The sequence below is a fragment of the Fringilla coelebs genome (genome assembly GCF_963513975.1).
Source record: "Fringilla coelebs genome assembly, chromosome: 6".
Lineage (NCBI taxonomy): Eukaryota > Metazoa > Chordata > Aves > Passeriformes > Fringillidae > Fringilla > Fringilla coelebs.
Genome location: NC_140034.1, coordinates 53,435,306 through 53,459,055, shown reverse-complemented (window position 1 = coordinate 53,459,055; position 23,750 = coordinate 53,435,306). Strand labels below are relative to the sequence as shown.

General features: G+C 55.5%; 3 protein-coding genes across 3 annotated transcripts; 2 read left to right on the top strand and 1 right to left on the bottom strand.

Moving 5' to 3' along the window:
* Position 1: 1 nt before the first annotated feature.
* On the top strand, positions 2-3,584 carry BET1L (Bet1 golgi vesicular membrane trafficking protein like). Its single transcript, XM_084207150.1, has 4 exons — positions 2-39; positions 656-747; positions 1,739-1,795; positions 2,043-3,584. Exons 1-4 carry the CDS (start codon positions 21-23, stop codon positions 2,208-2,210), a joined length of 336 nt encoding a protein of 111 aa, XP_084063276.1. The 5' UTR covers positions 2-20; the 3' UTR covers positions 2,211-3,584.
* Positions 3,585-4,102: 518 nt separating this feature from the next.
* Positions 4,103-9,244, top strand: VPS51 (VPS51 subunit of GARP complex). Its single transcript, XM_084207619.1, has 10 exons — positions 4,103-4,330; positions 4,786-4,915; positions 5,311-5,457; positions 5,639-5,855; positions 5,996-6,725; positions 6,907-7,125; positions 7,408-7,629; positions 7,794-7,915; positions 8,311-8,398; positions 8,712-9,244. Exons 1-10 carry the CDS (start codon positions 4,118-4,120, stop codon positions 8,970-8,972), a joined length of 2,349 nt encoding a protein of 782 aa, XP_084063745.1. The 5' UTR covers positions 4,103-4,117; the 3' UTR covers positions 8,973-9,244.
* Positions 9,245-10,882: 1,638 nt separating this feature from the next.
* Positions 10,883-23,574, bottom strand: INCENP (inner centromere protein; the record flags this gene model as incomplete). The annotated part of the gene is made up of 17 exons (XM_084208726.1): positions 10,883-11,097; positions 11,532-11,691; positions 12,800-12,913; positions 13,432-13,522; positions 13,789-13,961; positions 14,156-14,278; positions 14,977-15,097; positions 15,443-15,552; positions 17,433-17,567; positions 17,650-17,767; positions 18,263-18,314; positions 18,775-18,853; positions 20,238-20,271; positions 20,426-20,477; positions 22,110-22,681; positions 23,204-23,314; positions 23,402-23,574. The coding sequence occupies 17 exons, from the start codon at positions 23,572-23,574 to the stop codon at positions 10,883-10,885; spliced, it is 2,433 nt and encodes an 810-aa protein (XP_084064852.1).
* Positions 23,575-23,750: the final 176 nt, after the last annotated feature.

The window sequence follows — 23,750 nt, the reverse complement described above, 5'->3', positions numbered from 1 at the left end:
CGGGACGGGCCGGGGCAGCCATGGCGGAGCGGGGCCGAGGTGAGGGGACAAGGGACAGCGACAGGGACAGGTTTGGGGGGCAGAAGGGGCTGGAGCGGGTCACAGGGAGGAGAAACTCCCGATCCCACTGAACCCCAGGGGCCTCTTGCAGTGCCCCGATTTCTCCCCTATAGCCCGGGAATAGCCCCCCCCCGTACACCCTAATTGCCTATCCGGGCGCCTTTTGGGGTCCTGGGCTGCCCCCCAGCCCCTAATTGCCCCCCCTGAACCCCTAAGTGCCCCTTTGAGCCCCCAGCTGCCCCCATAGCCCTGGAATTCCAAATCCCCCCCTGACCCCACCTGCCCCACAATGGGGGACAATGCCGAGAGACCCCAACAGGGCCGAGGGGCAAAGGGCCCCAGATTTGTTGGGTTTCACCCAAATCTCACGCTGGATGTCACTGACCATGGACCCCCCACAGCTGCTGGGCCACGGAGGCAATTCAGGGCACAAGTCTGGGTTCTTGCCCTGGCCCATCTGGGGGAAGTCTGTGGTGTTTTGGTCACATTTTCAGAGGGTTCCACGGTGCAAACCATGCGAGGAGGGGCTGTGACGGGAACAGAGCTGTGCTGCGGCAGGGCAGGGACAACGTGTGCTCCTCGCTCTTCTCCCCAGGGCAGAGTCCGAGCGCCATGGAGGACCTGCTGGACGTGGAGAACAAGCGGATGGCTGACAGCCTGGCCAGCAAGGTCACCAGGCTGAAGTCGGTGAGTGCCGAGGTCACAGCAGGTGTTGAGGTGAAGGACAGGCTCTGATTACCTGGGAGTCCTGCAGGGGATCACAGAACCATGGAAAGGTTTGGGTTGGAAAGGACCTTAAGGCTCATCCAGTCCCACCCCTTCCCACGGGCAGGGGCACCTTCTACTAGACCAGGTTGCTCCAAGCCCTGTCCAGCCTGAACACAGGGGTGTTGCTAAGCTCATCTCCTCAGGGAAATATTGATGAAAAAAAGGCAGGTAGATTAATTTTGGAAAATACCTGTGTCTCTGCATAGCTGTTCTTAAAGCTGATTTGCTCCTATTAACATCAAACACTTTGATTTGAGCTTTAAGCTCTAAATTATTATTAAAGGTTTAGGACAAACCATGAAAGAAGGCAATGACTCACTGGTGTCATCTTATTGCAGGGGTTCCATAGGGTTGTCTCTTTGTTACAAAAGTTTCATACCCTCTTTGTGTTTTCTCATGGGCAGTTTCTCAGAGCACTAACTCTTTCTTCTTTGCAAAGTAGTCAACTGACTCCAATCCCTTCTCAACCAGCCAACCCCCTCTTATAGCGCTCTTCTTCTTACTGGTCACAGCTGTGACCTGTTAAACTCAGGTCTGTTCCTAATTGTTGCTTATTGGCCCAGCTGCAACTCCTTAGGGGTAAGATTACTTTCTACACTATCTTTATTTTCTTATGTTCTATCCCCCTACAACTCACTGTGTAAAAGGGCAGGCTGAATTCCTGCCATTGTGTCCCAGGCTTTAAACTCCCCTCTCTAGCTAGCAGATTTGAACAGCCAGGCTTTATTTTCAGAGCTTCACCTGCCTGACAGGGAAATGCCATTTTCCTTGTTCCTGCACCAGACAAGACCCTGTGTGTCTGTTGGAGCTGGGAAAGCAGCAGCTTGTTTAAAAAATTAGCATTTTGGATTTTAGAGGTTCTCTGGACATTAAAAGCTCATTAATGCCCATTTCCTGCCTTGCCCTCCAGCTGGCTCTGGATATTGACAAGGATGCTGAGGAACAGAACCGCTACCTGGATGGCATGGTAAGCACCTGGGAGACAGGACACGGGGCTTTCTGTGCAAATCAGGGAATTGGGATGAGAGGTGGGACAGCAAAAGCCCTTAAGGGAGAAGCCCTGAGTCAGCACCGGGATTGCTGAGGTGTCCTGTGCAGGGCTTGGAGCTGGACTGGCTCATCCTTGTGAGTCACTCAGGACTCAGGATGTTCCCTCGGGAAACTCAGGAAGTTCTGCAATTCTGCAAGGCCTCCAAGGTGTCCTTTCCCGCCAGGACTCGGATTTCCTGAGCGTGACAGGGCTGCTGACGGGCAGCGTGAAGCGCTTCTCCGGCATGGCGCGCTCCGGCCGCGACAACCGCCGGCTGCTCCTGGCCGTGTCCGTGGCGCTCATCCTCATCTTCTTCATCCTCTACTACCTGGTGTCCCGGGCGGGGACCTGAGCCCGGCCTGGGACGTGTCACAGGCCACACCCCACCGTCCACAGACCTGCCCACGTTTTCCAGAGAAGCCTCCAGCCACACTTCCATCTTCCCAGTGATTTTCCTCCCTGCAGCTCCTCATCATCGCTCCGGCTGGGCCCAGACAGCTCTTCCAAAACAAGCTGGGCTCCAAAGGGATCTTTGTGTCTAACGGGATTTTGGGGTCATGGCTCTGGCTGTGACCTCCTGCCTTGTCCACGTCCCGTGGGCTGTTTCTAAGGGCCACTTCCACATCACTTCCCTCAGTGAAAACCAGGAACTAACAAATTCAGGGACTTGTGGATACTGCACAGCCCAGCTGAGCTCTGCCAGCTGTAGGATTTAGGATGCTGATTTATGGGATTTGGGAATACCAGTGTGTGACTTATATTCCGTGTGGCCACTCTCCACTCCCCTGGGCTGAAAGGAAACCTGTGCTGTGCTGCTTTTGGGGGGAATTAGCAATGGATCTGGGCCTGGATACTCTCAGATTGTGGCAGGGAAGAGATGCAGGGGAGCAGGACTTTCAATAAATCCTGGTTTGGTTGTCTTTATCATCCTTGTGGGCAAACCGGGCTGGACCCTGTGGGAAGGGAAGGCCACAGCCCATAACCACGTGGATTTGCACTTGTGTGGAACCTTCCAGAACCTTCCCACGCATGTGCAAATTTAGTTACTAAATCAAGGTAAAGAAATCCGGTGGCAGAAGGTCCAGTTAATTGTGGTTACTCTGCCACCCTGGTTTTAGAGCACTTTGTGGAGACGTAGTGCCAATAAAGCAGAGGTTGAGGTGAGGTGGAATTTCCTTCACAGTGCTGTCTGGGGGAAATCAAGGAGGGATTTGCTGAATTGTTTATTAATTTACAAGGTACAAAAGGAACCCCTGCCTTCCTTATTTCCTTCTCTCTTCCTGTAACAGCCAGGGCTCAGCCACTCCTTCTCCTCTGATTTAGACTCTTCAGCAAATCCTCTTTATGGATGGATGGCTGGGTGTTCCTTTGCTTTCTCCTTGTTCCCACTTGGAATTCCTTTGCCCTTGGGCTGACTCGGGTCCACAGCCATGAAGGGAATGTTGTCCCACGTACCAAACTCAGAAAACACACCCTGGCTGGATTAGGTGTGCTCTTTTTTGGGAAAAAACATGCAGGAAAGGCAAGGAGAAAGGAGGCAGTGGGAACTTTGGCTCTTCCTGCTTTCCTGGTGCAACGTGGCAGCTCGGGGCTCTTTCCTTTGGGAAGAATCAATGGCCTGTGATTCCTGGAGCAGGTGACTCCCGATGAAAGGCCCCTGGAGCAGCCTGGCCCTCATCCTGGCAGGGTTTCTTTTGCCTTTTCTGCTGTAAATAAAGCTGATTTTAGACCTTTTAGCCCAGATGTTTGTTCCTTGTACAAGGTGCAACGTCAGTCCCCTGGTTGTACCTGTGGCCTCACAGCCCAATTCCAGCGTCACCCGGAGCCACCCCAGGGCTGGAGGGGAACTTTCAGGTGGGGTGGGGGACCCCAGGACCCCACCCGGTGCCACGGGGAGATGGGCACGGGGATGCACTGGCTACTCACAGGGACACCGGGGAGGCCTGCGGACAGGTGGGCAGTGGTAAAAAGGGACGGTGAGAGACACGGGGCCAGGGTTGGGAGCGCCAGCGGCCGCTCACCCCTTGAGGGTCGGTGTCTCCACCCATGTCTGCGTCCTCACGGCAGTCCTTGTCCCCATAGCGCAGCAGGACACGGGCCGCGCCGGCTCCGTCCCCGTGGCAGCCGCCCCAGGGCCCGGTAATGGGGCCCGGCCATGTCCGGCCCCGCTGCCCCGTCGCCATGGCGACCGCTGCGTCGCATCGGAAGTGGCGTAAGGGGCAGGCCGGAAGTGGCTGCTGGGGCGGAAGTGGCGGGGTGATGGCGGCGGCGACAGCGGGGAGCGGGGCCGGGAGCGGGGCCGCAGACAGCCCCGAGGCCACCGGCGGGAGCACCGGGGGCGGCGGGTGGCGGCGTCCCCACGGGCCGCTCCAGCGCTACTATGGCCCGTCCACTGCCGAGGCGGCCGAGGCGCCCCCGGACCCCACCGACATCAACGGGCCCCACTTCGACCCGGAGGTGTTCATGACCAAGGTGGGCATGGAGACCCCTCCCACGGGCACCCCCACCTTGTCGAGGGCTCCGAGGACGTCACGAGGGATCTCGATGGGTGGCCCCGACCCTGGCGAGGGAGAAGCGCAGGGTCCCCAGAACCTTCGGGGCCCCAGGATCCTGAGGGGATCCCAGAAAGGGCCCGTTCAAGCACCTTATGGGTATGCTTCCCTAGGGACACTGATTCCGTGCGGGAATGGTACTGAGGTGCTCGGCAGCAGCTGGATCGGGGCAGCTAGCACAGCCCTGTGGAGGGCAGGGGAGGCTCCTGGGGAACACTTCCATATCCCGGGAGGAATCCAGAGGGGACAGTTAGGGATCCTGCAGGCAGGGGAGGGTCTCAGACATACCACGGAGGGCAGTTGATCTCACTTAGGGGGCTCCGGAGGGGCCAGTGGCGGGAAGCAGGAGCAGATGTGTGTCCATTGTCCCCTCAGGTGCGCAGCGAGTGTCCCCTGGGGCAGCTCCTGGCCCGCGAGGCTGCACTGAGCCGGGAGATCCGTGCCCTGGACAGCGACATGCAGACCCTGCTCTATGAGAACTACAACAAGTTCATCTCTGCCACTGGTGAGCTGTTCCCTCTGGAGCCTACTGATGGCAGCAATGGGAAATTGGGACTTGGGGGTGTTCACTCTGGAGCCTGCTGATGGCAGCACTGGGAAACGGGGATTTGGGAGGGTTCACTCTGAAATCTGCTGATGGCAGCACCGGGAAATGGGGATTTGGGAGGGTTCACTCTGCAGCCTGCTGATGGCAGCACTGGGAAATGGGGATTTGGGAGGGTTCCCTGTGGCAGCACTGGGAAGCTGCCCTGGGGTGTGTGGTGGTTCACTCTGGAGACCAGTGACAGCCAGTGCAGTAACCAGCCTTCTCTGGGGGGTTGTGGCTGTGGTGTGTTAGTCCTGGGTGGGCTGGGGGGTCCTAGGCAGCCGAAGGACCTGGCACTTGGCTCGGTCCCCCAGACACCATCCGGAAGATGAAGGTGGATTTCCGGCACATGGAGGCGGAGATGGACGACCTGGCGGCCAACATGGCGGCCATCAGCGCCTCGAGCGCCCGCGTCAGCGCCGCGCTGCAGGACCGGCACCGCCGCGGTGCCCAGCTGGCCGGTACGGAGCGGGGCCATCCGGGGGCACATCCAGGAACATTTACTGGGGTGAATCATTTGGGGCAGAGGGACAGATCTGTAGGGCGGCTGTCCCCCATGGGGGCAGATCCGGCAGATGGTCCCAGTGCCATGTCTCATCCCGCTCCCCTTGTGTCCCCACCGCTGACGCCATGTCCCTGCAGGGGTGCAGGCGCTGCTGCGGAAGCTGCAGGCGCTGGTGGAGGTGCCGGGGCGGCTGCGGCGCTGGGCAGGGACGGAGCCGGCGCGGGCCCTGCGCTGCCACGCCCGTGCCCGCGCCGTGCTGCGCCACTACCGGCACCTGCCCTCCTTCCGCGCCATCGAGGATGAGAGCCACGCCATCATGGCTGAGCTGGCCCAGCGCCTCCGCACACGCCTCCGGTGCGTTCAGCCTCAGGCAGCTGGCAGCGCTGGGAAATGCGGGTTTGGGGCTGTTCGCTCTGGAGCTACTGATGACTCCTATTGCTTATTCCCTGTTTTCTGCCGTGCCGCTGTTAACCCCGGGCCCTCCCGGCCACCAGGGAGGAGACGCTGGACCCCAAGGAACTCACTGAGTGTGTGGAGATGCTGCTGCAGCTGGAGGAGCCGGCTGAGGAGCTGAGCGAGGAGTTCCTGAGCCAGGCAGGCTCGCGCCTCGAGGCCGAGCTGGCGGCGCTGGAGGCTGAGCTGCCCGCGGCCGACCCCTCGGGCACGGCCACCACGCCGCCGCCGCCCGCCTCCGACATCCTGGACTTCGTGGACCGCGGCAGCTCGGCCTTCGTGGGCACGCTGTGCCAGCTGGCCGGCTCGTACCGCGCGCTGTTCGGCGGGGACACGGGGCGCCTGGAGCCCTTCGCCGCCGCGCTGGCCACCCGCTACTTTGCACTGCTGGAGCGGCGGCTGGCGCTGGAGCGCGGCCTGGGCGACACGTCCCTGCTGGTGCGGGCGCTCGACCGCTTCCACCGCCGGCTGCGCGCGCTGCTCGAGCTGCTGCCCGCGGGTGCCGACGCTGCTGCCGCGCTGGTGGCCCGGGCCGCCCGCGAGCGCGTCGACCGCTACCTGCGCGCCCTGCAGACCTTCTTCCTGGGCTGCCTGGGTGACGTGCGCCAGGCGCTGGCTGCCCCTCGGCCTCCCGGCAAAGAGGGGCCTGGCTTGCCCGACCTGCTGGCCACACTGGCCGCCTCCGTGCTGGGCCAGCTCAAGGCCGTTCTGGCCTACGTGCAGCTCTTCACCGCCAGGGATGTCGCCTTCGCCAGCCTGCCCTACTTCAAGGTGCGGTAACATGGGGTGGGGTGCTTTGGGGGGACAGGCTGAGGGGGTTAGGGGCATTTTGGGGGTCACTGGAGCAATCTATGGGTGGCACAGGGCAAGTTGGGGGGGTGTCACACAGGGCAGTTTGGAGCCCGTACAGGGCAGTTTTGGGGTGTGACCCGCCGCCCCATTTGTGGCACAGGGGGAGTTCTGTGTGACAGCAGTGCGTGAGGGACTGGTGGTGGCCTTCGTGCGCTGGCTGTGCCGCACCGCCCGTGGCTTCGCTGATGGCCCGGCTGAGCGGGGAGCTCCCGCTGCCCCCCCAGCCCTGCTGCTGCTCCTCGCCCGTCTCTGCCTGGACTATGAGAACTCCACCATCAGCTACATCCTCACCCTCACTGATGAGCAGTTCCCACCCCAGGTGAGCCTCTAAATGGCCCTAAGGGGATCCTGCTTGTGCCCACGGGATCTGCCAGGGGGTTCTGCATGGCCTCAAGAGCCCCTGAAGCCCCAAGGACCTGTAAGAGGGGCAGTGTTGCTGCTTCAGGCAGAGTGTCCCACCTGTCCCTGTGCCCCCAGGACATCAGGTGTAGAGTCACAGGGAGGGGAGGTATCTCCACGTGTCCCCATACCCCTCCTGTTGCCAGGGGTGACAGTGCAGCAGAGGAGGCGTGGGGCTGATCATGCCTGTGTGTGTCCCCAGGACTCGGGGCCGGCGGTGACACCAGGGCCGGCGCTGTGTGCGGAGGCGCGGGCGGCAGCGCAGCGGCTGCTGGACCACTACGTGCAGGTGCAGGGCGCAGCCGTGGCACAGATGCTGCGCAAGAGCGTCGAGACGCGCGACTGGCTGGGCACCGTCGAGCCGCGCAACGTGCGCGCCGTCATGAAGCGCGTGGTGGAGGACATCACCGCCATCGATGTGCAGGTTGGCTGACACCCTGGCTGAGGGGGTTGCCCAAGATCCCTGTGTGGCCCTTTGGGGATTCAGGAAGGGTGGGGGAGGCTCGCAAAGACTTTGAGGGATGCTGGGTGGTTTTGGGGGATCCCAGAAGGGGGTTGTGGGTGCTGAGGGTGTGGTGCCACCTACAGGTGGGGCAGCTCTTCGAGGAGGGGGTGAGGCGGGCACAGAGCAGCGATTCCAGCCGGCGCGCCTTCTCCGTCTACAGCAGCTCGCGGGCACCCGGCCGTTATGCCCCCAGCTACACCCCCAGGTCAGCCCCGCCACCCTTGGGCTCCCTGTCACTCCTTGAGTATCCACTGCATCTCCCCTGTCACCCTCTTCACAATACCAGACTGTCCCAGGCTCTCTTGACAGCCCTTAGCTGTCCCCATATCCCCAGACTGTCCTACTGATGATCCCTGTTTGTCCCAACAATCCATGTGTTCCTTACAACTGTCCCAGAATCCCCTGGTGATCACCATCATCCTTGTGTCCCTCAGTTGTCTTGTCCCTCCATGTCCTGGGTCCATCCTCACATTCCCCTGCCTTTCTGTCCCCCAAAAGCATCCCTGCATCCTCTGACCTTCTCCATGGCCCCTAATGGTCCCTGTCCCCACATCCCTGGCTCTGTCAAGTCCCTGACTGTCCCTCTGTCCATGTCCTCAGTGCCCCCATGGACACTCACCTGCTCAGCAACATCCAGAAGCTTTTCTCTGAGCGCATTGACATCTTCAGCCCTGTTGAGTTCAACAAGGTGAGGTCATAGGGACACCACCATGTCCCTAAACATCACCAGAGGTCTCAAACTGCCCACCTTCCCACTGGCACATGCCCGAGTCACTGGGAGCTGATGTCCAGGACAAGGATCCCGTGCCCTAGGACTATGACGGGAGGAGTGGGATCACTGTGGGATCAGTGCAGCGACCAGTCCAAGGGTGTCCATGTGCCACATGTGCCCATGCTTAGGAGTTCCCTGGGGAGTGGCCACCAGGACAAGGCCCCCACATCCCCTGTGGACACCATCCCTGCACCCGCATGCCACGTGTCCCCGCTGTCCCCTCCCACAGGTGTCGGTGCTGACCGGGATCATCAAGATCAGCCTGAAGACGCTGCTGGAGTGCGTGCGGCTGCGCACGCTGGGGCGCTTCGGGCTGCAGCAGGTACAGGTGGACGGGCACTACCTGCAGCTCTACCTGTGGCGCTTTGCCTCCGACGAGCGCGTGGTGCAGGGGCTGCTGGACGAGGTGGCCGCCAGCGCCGCCCACCGCTGCCTCGACCCTGTCCCCATGGAGCACAGCGTGGTCGAGCTCATCTGCGAGCGCGGGTAGATCAGGGACAGGGACGTGCCACACCTGGGGCCTGTTACACCTCTGGGGACAGACCTGGGCCCTCTGAGTCCCTGCACACACATGAGGGCGCTCTGTGTGTCCTTCCCAACATGAGGACACCTTGTCTTCACAAGGATGTCCTTGTCACACCATGTTGTTCAAACTGCCCCTTCCCCGTTGCTTCCCCAGCCCAGTGACACAGTGTCATCCCCCCCACCCTGGTGACATCCCCTTGTGCCTGGAGACAGCCCCTTTGTCACTAATAAATTATGCGTGAGTTGAATTTGGTGTTGTGTCCCTGTCTGTGCCTAGGGGGCAGGAACTGGGCCTGCACACAGTGGGGTCCCACCTGCAGCTGGGCTGACAGCACAGGACAGGGGCTGGGGACTGAGCGATGTCCCCAGTGGACCCACAGCCATGAGGGCCCCAAACCTTAAAAATCAAAAGCCTCCACTCTGTGGATGCTACAAAGTGCTGGACTAAGATCTTCCATCAGAGATCAGAAGTTCTCCCCAGACAGGACATTCTTGTCTCAAGGAATCAGCACAAAAGAGACAGACTCCAAACACTCAATTTCTGTAACAAAAAGCTGAGAGGAGCCCAGAGATGATTAAACTCACTTTATCCAACAGTGTTTGGCCAACTCAGAAGCTTTTGTACAAGAAATCGTGGTCGCACAGATACAGATCTGGATGCACAGGACAACCAAAGGAAATACAGGCACTCCATGGGTACAGACAGCAATAGCCAGACCTGGATCTACAGAGCAACCCCAGCAGCACAGATACAGATCTGCACATACAAAGCAGCCCCAGCATACAGACACCAGTGTATTTAAATACAAAACCTTTTGTATTTAATTTAAAAACAAAATTTAATATTTCTTTCTTTTGAAGAACATCTGGGGGCAAACAGCGTGTTGGCTACAGACACACAGACAGGATCATGTCCCCTCACACAAAGCACAGTATCTACAGAGGTTTTACAGGGCTGGGCTGGGTGCAGAAGGAATGACTAAATAAACCACCACAGACTCCTGGAATGGGAAGGCTGAACTGGAATTTTTGGTTCAATAAAATTGGGATGGCCAGAGTCCGGTTAGCAGTGGCTCACTGAACAGGAAGTGCTAAACAGGCCGAGACAACGAGCTGATGCTGTGCCACAGCCAAGGGTGAACAAGAGGGATTAAGGTTAAAAACATCCGCTCAAATCCCATCTGGCCTCACAAATGGAATTTCACTGAGAAACAAAAAAAAATCTGCCAAAACCCTTGCAGAGTTTCCCTATCAAAGCCTAGAGCTGGCTCACACACTTGCGGGTCCTTGGGGACATGGTCACACCTTGGTCACATCTCTCCACAGCTGGCAGAACAGCACTGAGACCCTCAGTGTTCCTGCCCCAGCTGTGCCAACATCAGCCGTGCCCAGCTGATGGACACCACCACACAGGCGGGAACAGAGCGAAGAATCCCTTTGGGATTGCAGGAGATGAAGAGCACACCTGGGAACACCTTCCTGAGAAGAGCAGTGGAGCAGGCCGGACTGTGCCCTGGTGCAGTAGTCGCTGGCTGTCATTGGCCTCGAGGGCAGCATAGCCGTACAACTGATGAATGGCAGGGCCTGCCAGGCCTGTGTGACACAGAGGGGGGGATCCCACAGCTTCAGGTGACACCCCTCAGCCTTTGAAGATCTGAGTCCATGCCAGCTCCAAGCTAAGGGTACGAGAGAGGCACTTCCTAGGACAGCACCTTGTGGCTTGGCCTGACAGAAACCAGCCTGGCAAACCGAGGCGTAGGAACCCAGGAAAAGCTGCCATTTATTCAATGCTAGAACCTAAATACTTAAAGTGAAGAGCGACTCCTTCCTCACCTGGAGACAGGAAGGCACACCTGCTGCACACCTGCGCTCACCTCAGGGCTTCTTGAGGCCGCAGGGCAGCCCCAGGGCTGGCTTGGCCGCTACGGTAGGTGGGGAGTGCCACACAGCCGAGCTCGTGCGCTTGAAGTAGCGGGGTTTGTTCTTGTAGAAGATGTCCTCCAGCTTGGGGCTGGGGATGGCCCCGAACAGCGCGTCCACGTCAGGGGGGTTGTAGTACTGCCGGATCACAGCCTGGCTGAGCAGATTCCCTGCAGGAACAGATGAGGCTTGTGTAAATTTTGTTAATTGGGATTGCTGTGTAGGCTGTTGTACGTGGCGTGTTCCCGCTCTGCTCATCTCTCACTACTCCAAAGCAGCTTAGCAGCGTATCTGTCGCCCATCACATTGTGACAAGATCCCCAAGTGGTGGAGGAGCCCCTGATTCCACATAGCATCATGGAATGGTTTGGGTTGGAAGGGATTTTAAAATTCATCTAAGTTCCAACACCCTGCCATGGGCAGGGAAACCTTCCACTAGACCAGGTTGCTCCAAGCCCCTGCCCAGTCTTGGACACAGCAGTACTCATTTCATACTGGAGTACTTTAAACTCCTCCAGACAGGAGGAGCTGGGCAAAACTCCACAGCAGCTCCCACAGTCTGCTGAGGGTCCTGGACACACACATTCCCCCCACACACACATACCAGTGGCCCAGGCAGGGACAGGCTTGCGTGGCTGGCTCTCATCATCTGTCGAGTCGTCGCTGTTCAGGTCCATCCCGTAGTCGTTGGAGCTTGTCAAAGGCACCTTGAATTCCTTCCTGCTCTGTGGAGTCATCTCGTATGAGTTGCAGGCAGGGGAATTCTAGAAGGGAAATACATTCCACAGGTGTTGGGTGCAGCAGCATCACCAGGCTCCAAGCTACAGCAGGACCAGCTCATCCCCACCTCCTGCTCTGTCACCTCATATGAAACCCTGAGTCTGGCAGGTCTCAAGTTTGGACCCAAGAGCTTGACCCAAGTTCCAAAGCTGTGACCCAACGATGGCTGTGCATGGCCTGCTCCTGTTTAATTAGGCTGATTAATTTGCCATCTGTGGCATGAGCACACAGCAGTAGATGAATCTAACGGGTCTAATAGAACAGAACTCCACTCCAGCCAAGCCAAGGTTAACTGGAGGTTTTATGTTGCTGGAGCAGAGTCACATGCTCTAAACGCTCTGCAACCCAATTTCTGGGCTTGATTAATGATACAAAACTACTATTTGTTGTACAGAGAACCTGCACATCAGCTCAGCCAAATCGAGCTCATGCTAATGGGAGCTGCACAGGCAGAAAGTCTAAGGGCAGGAGAAAACCTTCAACTGCAAATTTCAGTTTTTTTCAACTGGAAATTTTCTGCAAAAATTCTATTTTCAATCAGTAAATGAGTCTCTGGAGAGTTGGATAGTTGTCCTTCCCCACCAGAGACCCCCTTCATGGCTTTGTGTCCAGTGACATTAACTCCCACCCACTGGTCGTGCACTCTAAGATTAAGATTCTGAGCATTGCAAGGAGACTAGAGCCTCCTGTTTGTTGTCAGTGTTCTGGACTCGAACACCCGCAGGATTCTCTGGAGCCAAACCGCCACCATTCCACATGGCTCTGCTGCCACCTTGTGGCTGTTCCCAAATTTGACCCGAAATAAAACTGCACTTTCTGCCCCCTGAGGTCCTTCCGGTATTTAAGAGGCATTTAAGACAGCTCCAACAGTTGCTGTGATTCCACAGCCAGGAATCCTGTCCAATCCCTCCTGCTTCCCTTCCCTCTTTCATTGAAATATGCACAGAGTCCACGCTAGATAACCAGGATTTAAAGAATTCCTGTGTTATTGAAAAGGAAGATAAAAGCAGAGGGTGGAACTGCCTGAGGCAAGAGTGGGTCAGTGCTGGGACTAAACTCTGCTGTCACCCCTAAGGACTCATCCCCAGTTACCTCCTTGTTCTCCTGGAGTGGTGCCCGGGCATTGTCTTTGGCCTTTTGCTCCTCTGATAGTTTCTTCTGCTCTTCCTCCCGCCTCTTCTTCTCCGCCAGCATCTGCTGCTCCCTCTGCCAAGCGACACCCACGGGATTGCCCTTAGGGACTACACTGCCAACCCAGCCATTCATCTTTGTGGCAGGCAAAATATTCAAGCACCTCATTATAGCTGTTCCTCGTGCTGCTGAGGAGCACTTGGGACATGGTGCAGCTTCCTCAGAAAGGCACAAACACACTGACCCCCATGCCAGAGTATCAGCTGCCTTTCCCTGACAAAGCCAGGGCCTCCCACCTTGGAAAACTTGCTGCTGACTTTATCTTGGGGCTATAATAGCCAGAAACCAGATAACTACCTGCAGGAGTCTGTGCTACTGATCTTGGCCTCCTTCTAGACTAGTAAACAGTATTCTTAAGAGGCCAAGTCTCCCCACGGTACCATAATTGTGCCATACAGGTCTGACTTCCTGCTCAGAAGTGCCCCAGTAGGTCTTCAGGCTCCCCACAGCATCCCAGCCGAACTGCTGCAACAGCAACAGCTGCTGGGGCCAGACTGTGTGGCTCTATCCCTTCCCAAAAATCAATCACTCACCTCCTTCTTCTCCATCTCCATCCGGAGCCGCTCCTTAGCAGCTGCTTCTTCCTTCTGCAGCTGGGCAGCCCTCTCCTGCTGCTCCCGGAGCCTGGGAACCACAGCACAGACCCTCACTCCCAGCGCCACACCAGGGTCCTCCCCTCACTCAAAGCTCTTCAGGCACTCCCCACCACACTCCTGACATCCCTGAGCACAGAGTTCCTCCTTGGCAGCTCAGCACACGCAACAGCCCAGAGCTGTGCTGCCAGGTCACTGCAGCTCCCTGCTGCTCCAGCCTTCCACTCCTGCCCTCTGCTCTGGCTGCGTTTCAACCCCATCCCAGAATTTGGTACATAAATGGGGATTTTGCCTTACTTTTCTGCCTGGATCCGCTCCTGCTCCCTCTTCCTCTCCAGTTCTCTCTCTGCAGCCAGCTGTCTCTCCCGCTCCTGTTCTGCCTGCCTCTGCTCAGCGATCTTCCGGGCACGCTCCTGCTCCTCTTCCTTCTTCCTCTGCATCAGCTCCCTGCGCCGCCGTTCCTCCTCCTCCTGTAAACCCAGGCAGGAATCACTCACCTGACAGGAGCAGGCTCCAGGGGAAGCACCAGGAACCTCTCACTTGACCCAAATCCCCATCACTACATGGCAGGGAAACATCCTGGGGGTAAATTCCCATCGCCCAAGGCAGGTGGATCCCCTGTCCAGCTCTGCCTGTGCAAAAGAACAGGCCCACACACACACACCTGCTGCAGAGCTCTTTGTTTCCTGGCCTCCTCCTCCTGTCTGCGCCGGGCCTCAGCTTCCTCCATCTTCCTGGCAGCTGCTCTCTTCTTGATCTTCTCCTCTGCCAGCCTTTCTTCCCGCACCTGGAGCAGGCACAGACCCAATCTCAGGTAGGACAGCACAGCAGGACCCCTCACAGGGCAAACCCTCCCTCCTCCTTTTCCCTCAGCAACCAAGGGGGCCTGTGCTCTGTTTTAAAAAGGTCATATTTAGGGCAATGACCATGTATTGCATCTTCCCAGGAAGAGCTGACCCCATCCTGGGGTTTACACATCCAGTCACACAAAGCCATTGGAATATAACCTCAGAGCCATGCAATCAGACAGGCTGGGGATAATTAAAGCAGACAAAGGACCACTAGGCCCCTGCACAAATTGCCTGGAAGTCTGGGATCTGAGGAAGGCTCTGGAGGAAGGATGTTTGCTTCCCCCTGTCCAGCTAGCTATTAGTCAGCTGGGAAAAGCAGCAAATAAAACCTTGGGGCCATTAGGCCACCTTTATCTACTGCAAGTCCTTCTCCCATCTACCAAAGCATTAATAAAGCCCATTTAGAATCCTGATTTATGGAAAAACAGGAGCTCAGCTGCCATTTGCTGTAGCCAGAGAAAGGCTATCCCTAGGATCATCAAGGCTCTGGAAAGTTCTTTATTCAACTACTCTTTGGTACAGCCTCTAGAATCCAAGCAGCCTCCATGCCCCTCTTTCCAGAGAGCACATTTCTGTGGTGACAACGGCCTCAGTGGCTACTGATTGTCCCAAATAAGCTCTGCAGGGGCTGTACCTTCTCCGTCTTCTCATCAAACAGTGCAATCTTCTGCTCAATCCTCCTCTTCCTCTCCTTCTCCATCTCCTCCGCCCGCTCCCGGGCTTGCAGCACCTTGCGCAGACGTTCTTCACGCTTCCTGAGGACACAGCCTGGCTCACCATCGTGTTCCAGCCAGATGGGCTCCCCCCAGCTCAGCGCAAAGCCAAAGAGACACAGCAGGAAATTCAATGGCCCAAACTCCACATTCATTTAAGCACCAGCCATCTTTAAGCTCTGTCAAAGTGGGGACTCAAGACAAAAAGCTGCACCAGTGGGCAGCAAGGACAGTCAATGCTTTGTATCAGCATTTCAGGGATATCCCAAGGACAAACACTGCCTGTATCCACAGGAGTTTCTGCTGCTTGCACAGTTCCAGCAAGATAAAACCCCTGGACACAAGAACCATCAGGTGGCCAAGAGCAGTGTGACTACATCTACTCACAGCTTCGCCTCTCCAAGTCGCCGTTTCTTCTCCTCCTCCACCTTTTGCCTTCTCAGCTGCTCAGCTTCTTGCTTCTTCCGCAGAGTCTCCAGCTTCTGCCTCTCCTTCTCCTGAGGGGAATTGAATGCCATTGTACCCACTGGCCAGAGCTTTTTCCCACCTCAGCTGCTTTGGGCAAGGGCCCAGAGGTGACAGTGAGGAGCTGCAGGCAGAATATGGAATGGTGACAGCCCTGGAGCAGAGCTCAGGCGGCCTGTGACCTGGTCACAAATGGACATATGCAAGGAAAACACTGGCGTGAATCTCAGGGAGCAGGAGCAGGAGGAGAAGCTGGAGTGTTGAAACAGGAGCATCAGCTCTGGAAGCCCAGGCAGCATCCTCAGGGACTGCAGGCAGCCAGCCCCGTGCTTTCTTTGGTGCAAAGGAGCCACCAAGCAGCGCTAATGCCTGGCACAGCTCCCACTCCCTGCGGCGAGCGCGGGGACAGATGGTGCTCCAGGAAACACCTTGAGCTCCCGCTGGCGCCTGCACCTCCCACCAGGCTTGCTCTGGGGGTGAACCAGGAGCACTCCCAGCCTGCTCTGGCACGCAGCCAGATCCGTGTGCCAGCCAGAACCAGGGCTTTCTTCTCATTCTCCTGACCCAGCCTAAGCATGCTGTCAGCCAGGGGAGCAAGATCCAGCCACCACTACAACCACAGCAAATGGACATCAACCCACTCCATGCCAAAGCAGGCCTGGTCTCAGCACAAACTCACAGATCAGCATGGGCATTATCCATGGGAATTCTTACACTGGGCTCCATGCTGTAAATGCTTGATGCTGTCAGCATCCAAACTGGTTAATATAAAACTAACAATTATATCTTATTGCTCTGCTGCTATTTAGTTATGTTTAGCTCCCACATGGAAAATCTCCCGAGGGGGAGCTGCCTGCACTGGAATGAAACCTAAATCATTCAACGAACTGACAGCAGCAGAGGAAGCACTCTCTAGCCACAAGACTCTTTTCTCATCCTATTAACTCCTTTGTAGTACTGACACTAACATCAGCAGAGGCCCAGCGAGATTGAAGCTGGAATCTTTCACTGCTTCCCAGTGGCCTTCCCTGACCTGCTGGAGCACAGCCAGCCTCTGAGCAGAGCTCTAGGAAGCTCTGCCATTGGGCTGCTATATGCAGGAATACCAATTCCTGCATCCTGACCCCCTCTTTCTCCCTCTCAGCTCTCCTGCAAGGGGAAACCAGCCCCAGAGCTGCCTACTATGCAGGTGAGTTGTTGGGCATCCAGAGTATAAGCAATTGGCAGACAGCTTCCAGAGTGGCTCTGAGTGAGTCCAGGAAGCTACACCCTTGTCTACAACCAGCTCTCAAATCCCTCCCTCCCAAACTGCTCCTGACTTGGAAAACCAGGGCCTTGGAAAGCTCCCTGGGTTAGTGCAGGAGCACCTGCCTGCGGCTAGCCAAGGTGTGCTGCTGGTCCCAACAGGATCCATCAGTGATACTGCTGCCCGCTCGATCTAGACACCAGCAGTTGTCTGACTGGCCCCACATCCAGGACAGCCTCATGTTTCCTCCTGCCTCAAGGGGTTGGAAAACCTCCCAAGTTTGAATTTAAGAGGTATTTGCTCAATCTCACTCATGAGAGAAGTCCTAGAAAGGAGACCTGGGATCAGGTCAGACCTTAGAAAAGGAGACCTGGCTTCAGTTATCGATACAACTCAACATTCACAATCCACTCAATTTCTGTTTTGCAGTTTTCAACTCTGTTACTTGCCAATAGCTCAGGGGAACGATGCAGGAATAAAGTTTGGAGTTCAAACTGGAATTCTTCAGTAAGCTGACTAACCACAATTTTATTTATTTAAGTGTAAACGGAGCGCTTCAAATCACTCTATTTTAAATAGGTTGCAAAGCTCGTCTCGTAGCTGTGCTTTAAGTTAGGCACTTAATGAAACCACCATGTACTGGCTTAGAGCAGAGCCTCCTCTTACCTTGGGGTCAGCCTGGAGAGGGGTGTTGTACCTGATGAAAGATTTTATGACTCCGTTCCTCCCCACAGAGCTCGGTGTCATGAGGAGCTGGTTCTTCTGCACAGTGTGCAGGAACGTTTTGAACGGACGCACCACCTGTGGGAGGAGCAGCAAAGTGTGGGTGGGGCTGGGTGAAAAAGGGTCTTGGTGAGGCGTTCCAGGGTTACAAGGATCTCACCTTGCTGGCTGGGAGGACTGGGGATGGGGTCTTCTTCCTGAGAGGAGACAGCCCTCCCTCCTCTGCCTGCTGGTGGTCATAGCGCTCATCCACGGCTCTCTTGTAGCTTGGCTTCCTCCTGTGAGACAGCACAGGCTGTGAGACACATTGGGCAAATCCTCCTCGTGGCTCCAAGCCAGGGCTGGAAAGGGCCATGAACTATCCTGGGCTGGAGAAAGATTCCAGTGTGGGTGGGCCCTGGTACAGGTTGCCCAGGGAAATTGTGGCTACCCCATGCCTCCTGGAAGTGTCCATGGCCAGATTGGTTGGGGCTTGGAGCAACCTGGGATAGTTGAAGGTGTCCCTGCCTAGGGCAGGGGGTGGCACTGGATGGGCTTTAATGTCTCTTCCAACCCAAATCAGTCTGTGATTCCAAGATCGTGCATGCACAGTTACCCAATAAATAAAATCCTAATGCAACAGAAAATAAAAATTAAATCATAGAATCATGGAGGCAGGGAAAACTTAATTGCCAAAGTTTCACAAACACTGAGGCCAGTAAACAACGTCCCAGCACTGAACCTGTTTGGAACACGACAACAGCCTGCCCAAGACACTTCCAACCAGGACATACCTGGCACTCTGGGGTGGCTCCAGGGTCTCCCCATTCTTATTTAAGTTGTTTTCTGAAAGAGAACAGTTACACAGTGATTTTTCTAGCAGGAAAAATCCTCCCAGCACAGGTTTGACAGCAGAGAAAGGATGTAGCAGCTCACTGAACAGCAAAAACACCTGCATGAGTGGGCACAGCAGGACCTGGCTCACATGGCACTGCTCCCACCTGGAAACTCCAGACAAAGCAGAGCTGCCTAAAGCTGTCTGGACTCTGCACAGCTTCAGCAACATAGCTCAACTGGGCCTCCCACAACCCTCCAGCCTCATTACAACCATCTCCATGTGCTTGCCAGGATGGAAATAACTCCAGCACAGAGTTTTCTCACTGCTAATTGTCTGAAACAAATCCCTGCTCATCAAACATTAATCTTTCAAACTGAGCTCTCAAATTAACCAATCTTTCCAGCTTCCCAGCCAGCCTCCCAAAATGATAACTTCCCGAAGTGCTGCCCCGAAACCCTCTGGAATTACCACTGCTGTTCTGCTCCTGGGGCTGCTCGTGTTTGCTAACTGTGTGGGAGCGAAGGGACATCCGACGGTTTTGGGATTCCTGTGGGAACAGCAAAAGGCTTTCAGGACAAGCACACATGGAAACTGTTCCTGGTTCAGATCGTGGGGTGGTTCTGACACGGGTACAGACAGCGGCGCTACCAGGGAATGCCAAACCAGTTCTTGGCAAAGCCCTGGATGCTGCTTCATCAGGAGAGGCAGGGACATTAACACAAGCATCTGCACTGCTTAAACTCAACCAGCTCATCAACTATTAAGGCCAGGAGCCTTCCAAGCTGTAAATCTGTGCTGCTGGAGCTCTGGCAAGAGCCAGCGTGCCCATTTCCCTGAGCACGGATGAGTGGGGAGCCTGGAGACAGCAGGCAAATGGCTCATTTCCATGATTTATCTGTTTGTTATGGGATACCCATGGCTGCTCTGCCTCTGCACTTAGGCTCTGCTGGGATAATGGGTTGTGGTTCTGGAATTGCTCTCTCCTAGCAGCACCAGCATTACCTCCTGGTCAGCACTTCACAGTGCTGCACTGGGAAGAGAAGAAAAGGGATTGATGGAGAATTCATCCTCCCCAATTGCTTCTGCAGGGCCTAGAAAAACTGACTTTTTTTGAGCTTCTGCACACCCATAACAGCTTTCCTTGTTTTCAGGTCGCTGCTCTGCTTCATTCATTCAGGCTCTGCTCATTGAAATATATTCTGGACAAAACACCGACATGATCCCAGGATTACTTCCTCAGTGAGGATTGTGGAGGGAAAGGTGTTGACCTCAATAATATTCACAAATTTCCATGTGTGTCCAAACTCACAAGTGTTGAATTACCTGCAGGATTGACCAAAAGGTCAAAAGCTTTAAAAATAGAGTGTGCAAACCATGACACCAGCTGAACCAAATTTCCCTGAACTATAAGTTTTTTTTATCTGTAAAGACTGGGGACTGAATCGTCACACAATGATCTCTAGCAAGAGGTTAAGAAGAAAGAGACAAGAAGGACTCAACCCTGAGGGCAGGCTCAGGGTGGTGCGCAACAATTTCAACAGATTTAGGAAAATGACAGAGAAAAGTCAGAGAATCTTGGCAAGTATTCGAGCCTGCAACACCCTTCTGCCAGAACACCTGCACCGAAAGCCATGGGTCACACATGCTCATTTCCCAAAGAAAACTTTGCTGGTTTTGGTTTTGCTGGTTCTGAAATGTTGTGATTAAGACTTTCCCTAGTCTGAGTTCCAGAACCACAGAGGCTCGGATGGGCTTGTACACCTCTAAGCCAGATGCTCTGAGCCTTCCTCACTCACTGCTATGGGGACAGGTTACAAAGTCTGACAATCCACAGCCAGAGCTCCCAAATTTCCCAATAAGGTGTAACTCCACACATTTTTCTCCCAAATTCACACAGGCACAAATGCTTTTAATCCCTGTCCAAGTCTTACCAGTTTGGAGGGGGTGCAGGGCTCAGGAGGAGGCCTAGGAATAAAAGAAAGACAAAAGGGGCTGTGCTTAGTAAAACTGAGGAAACTGGGAAGCCACTTGGATTTTACACCAAGAATGGCAGTGAAAAAGTCCTGCAAGCAGGGTAGTGAGGATAAATAAATAACTGAATAACTGAGAGCATCCTTACCCAGTTTTGACAACAGTTTCCTCATCCTCTGGCACACTTATGGAGCTGGAGGCTGTGGAAAAGGAAAAAACACAACCGAGCTGTAAGGCTGGGGCGCAGCCAAGGATCTGGTGGGACAAGGAGCCCAGACACTGCCCCACTGGGGCAGGGTGGGGCACTGTCACTATAGGACACAAAAGATTACAGGTGCACACCACTGTTCTCAAGGTGAAGAGAAAAAAAGGGGAGTTTAATTTCTGACTCTAACATTTATAGTTTTCCAAAAGTGACAGTGGATTGGAGGGTGACAGTGCCACCTCTCCAATGACACTGGACAACCCAACAGTCTATCAAATTTCTCCTCCTCCATAAAAGAAAGCAAAATAATGAGTTATTTACAGAAAGTGTGTGAGAAAGTTCTCTACAAGAATATCATCATCAGAAGGCTTAGAAAATTAAATAGAAGGCCTTAAAAATCAGGGCGACAGGGCACGGGTGCACACCCAGGTTGCACTGCAGGAACAAGGCCAGCAGTTTCAGCGCAGGAAAGCAGTTTTCAATTATGGATGAATTCAGGGTGATATTCCATGAGCTGGTATTAATGGGTCTTGGGCTTATCTGCAGAGACATCAACAGCAGTTAGAGCCAGCCTTATTTACAGTGGGAATGCTGCTTCCCAAGCCAGCATTCCATCTGGCTCTGCTGCAGTGAGCTCAGGAGTTCAGGTGTCACAGCCAGAGCCTGCCATGAATAACCATAGACTGGTTGGGCTGGGAGGGGACATTAAAGTTCATCCAGTCCCATCCCGTGCCTTGAACAGGGACACCTTGCACTAGCCGAGGTTGCTCCAAGCCCTGTCCAACCTGGCCTTGGACACTTCCAGGGGCGGGGCAGCCACAGCTTCTCCATCAACACATGCCAGGACCTTGCCTCCCTCAAACAGAAGATTTCTTTTCATACGTCCCATCTAAAATTCCCCTTTTTCAGTTTGAACCCATTTCCCCTTGTCCTGTCATTCCAGTTCCTAATTAAGACTCTCTCTCCAGCCTGTTGGCTTAATAATTCCAGCAGTTTAGATGAGACTGTCCTAGCCTAAATCTGCCTCTGCCACCAACTGTAAAATTGTGGGAGATTTTTAATCTACAAAGTCCAGCCTTGAAATTCCCTTCTCAAACAAACTCCAGAACCAGCAGTCAGATCCTGCTAAAGAGAAGGGAACTGGTGGGAATTTCACCTTGCAGCAAACAGGAAGGGCTTTAGGAGAATCCATCACTCATTTTAGCTCCCCAAATCCTTCTCAGCTTTGCCAGCTGTCCCCACAGAAATGGGAAGACAGCAGACCAGAGAAGCTGTTGTTGCCCCATCTCTGGAAGCATCCAAGGCCAGGTTAGATGGGGCTCGGAGTGACCTGAATAATCTTTAGGGTTCTTCCAACCCAAACCATCCTGGGATTCCAGGATTAACAACTTCTCACAGCAAATCAGCAATGATCAAAGCTACATTAAAACGGAGACACTGAGGCTGATCTTCCAGGTGATTTACAAGGCTGAATTCAGTTACCTGGTTTCTATGCTCACAGGGGGCTCCAGAAAGCCAGGGAGGACTCCCATGAGGAATTGCAGCCTGTCTAGCCCAGGAAGCTCAGCTGCCACCCCCACACTGAAGACCCAGGAAGCAGAATCCACCCCATGATACTTAAACTCACCATCCACAGAGCTAGAGGACACAGATCTTTTCTGAGTTGCCCTCTTCTTGCCTGTTGCCCTGGCGGTGGATGCCCGGATCATGCTCTCCCTCTTGCTGGCCAGGGAGTATTTCTCTGCCAGGGAGGTTCTGCGGATCAGGGAGGGTTTCCCCATCAGGCTCCGGCGCACGGAGCGGCGGCTGAGCCTGGAGCCAGTCGGAGTCCCTGGGCTGTTCCTCAGGGGCTGGGAGGGTTCTTGAGCCCAGCTCTGTTCCTGTGGGGAGCCATTCCCCTCCTTCAGTCCAGCCCCTGGGCTCAGGATGACGGTGTCGTTGGCTGCCCTGGCTGGCTGTGGCTCGGGCACGGCCTGGCTGGCCTCGGGAGTACAGGGCACCACCAGCTCAGGGGAAGTAGGGGTCTCAAGAACCACCTTGGGGCTTCTGGAAGAGGCTGCGGCCCGGGACTGTGTCACACGTTGTGGTGAAGAGTCTTCCTTGGCCTCAGCCCTGCTGAGTTCAGGGTTTTTTTTGTTCTTGAGTCGCTGAGAAGACCGCACAGGAGGTCTGCTGCTGCAGTTCCTCCCCCTGGAGAGGCTGATCACAGAAACAGTGGGTGAGATGGGAACGGGAGTCGGGAACAACCCTGAGTCCCTTCCATGCACACACAGACACGGAACCAAAACACCTGGGATGGGCCCAGGAGACACAGTGATGCACAAAGCAGCTAACGAAGACAGCAATCAAGGGATGCAATGGCTTTAAGCAGAAAGATCATAAACAGTGACACAGGGACATAGAACCAAGCAACAATAAAAGCACTTCTCGTGAGAATCGAAACCCACTATTCTTTGGCCGAGAGTGCCCCAAACACAGGGTCTGACCAGATCTTTTACACCACTGGGACGAAGGAAGGGGAGCTCCCCAAAGACAAAGCAGGGCATCGCCAGGACATGCTCTGTGGAGGACATTGTTTCCCTGAACCCTTGGCAGCAGGTCAGTTCAGCCTCACATGGGCTCCCCTCCCTTCTCCAGGCCCCAAGGACACCCTCTGCACTCCCTCTTTCCGCAGCCCACTCCGAACGGGGCTCCCCGATCCCCGTTCCCACCGCCCCTCACCGCTTCCTGCCGGGCTCCAGCTCTTCCTCTAAGGTCGACAGCCGCCTCCTCCGCTGCCGTTTCTTCTGCGACGGCGTCTTGGGCATCAGCTCGGGCTCCTCGCTGTAGTTGCTAGAGAGGAAAGGGAGATCAAGTCGGGATCAGGGCGAAGGGCGGCCGGTAGGGGCCGGGGCCTAGCGGGGAGCGGAATGCGGGTACCTGACAAACATCTTGACCGCCTCCTCGCAGATCTCATCCAGCCACACCATATCGGTCTCGTCCACATGCTGCAGGAACTGGGCTAGACGCCGGTCGACCTCTGAGGGCAGCTCCATCGTCCGCGCCGCGATCTCCGCAGCCCTCATCGTCGCCGCAGCCGCCTTGGCCGCCATCGCTGCACTACCAACGGCCGCGCGCGCGCGGCACGCCGTTCAAACACGGCCCCGCCCCCCACCACAGCCAATCACTGCCCGCTACCCCCCACGGCCCGCCCTTCCCATTGGTTGCCGAGGGAAGGGCTCGCACTCGGCGCCGCTCTGCTAGCCCGTCTCTGTGCTTCTGGAGGACT

What these genes read in the sequence shown, in the direction of transcription:
- BET1L (XM_084207150.1), top strand. An exon ending in AGGTCACCAGGCTGAAGTCG is followed by an intron (nt 748 to 1,738) that starts GTGAGTGCCGAG and finishes CTTGCCCTCCAG; the next exon opens with CTGGCTCTGGATATTGACAA. An exon ending in ACCGCTACCTGGATGGCATG is followed by an intron (nt 1,796 to 2,042) that starts GTAAGCACCTGG and finishes CTTTCCCGCCAG; the next exon opens with GACTCGGATTTCCTGAGCGT.
- VPS51 (XM_084207619.1), top strand. Translation starts at nt 4,118, where the DNA reads ATGGCGGCGGCGACAGCGGGGAGCGGGGCCGGGAGCGGGGCCGCAGAC. An exon ending in CCAGCCTGCCCTACTTCAAG is followed by an intron (nt 6,726 to 6,906) that starts GTGCGGTAACAT and finishes TTTGTGGCACAG; the next exon opens with GGGGAGTTCTGTGTGACAGC. An exon ending in TCACCGCCATCGATGTGCAG is followed by an intron (nt 7,630 to 7,793) that starts GTTGGCTGACAC and finishes TGCCACCTACAG; the next exon opens with GTGGGGCAGCTCTTCGAGGA.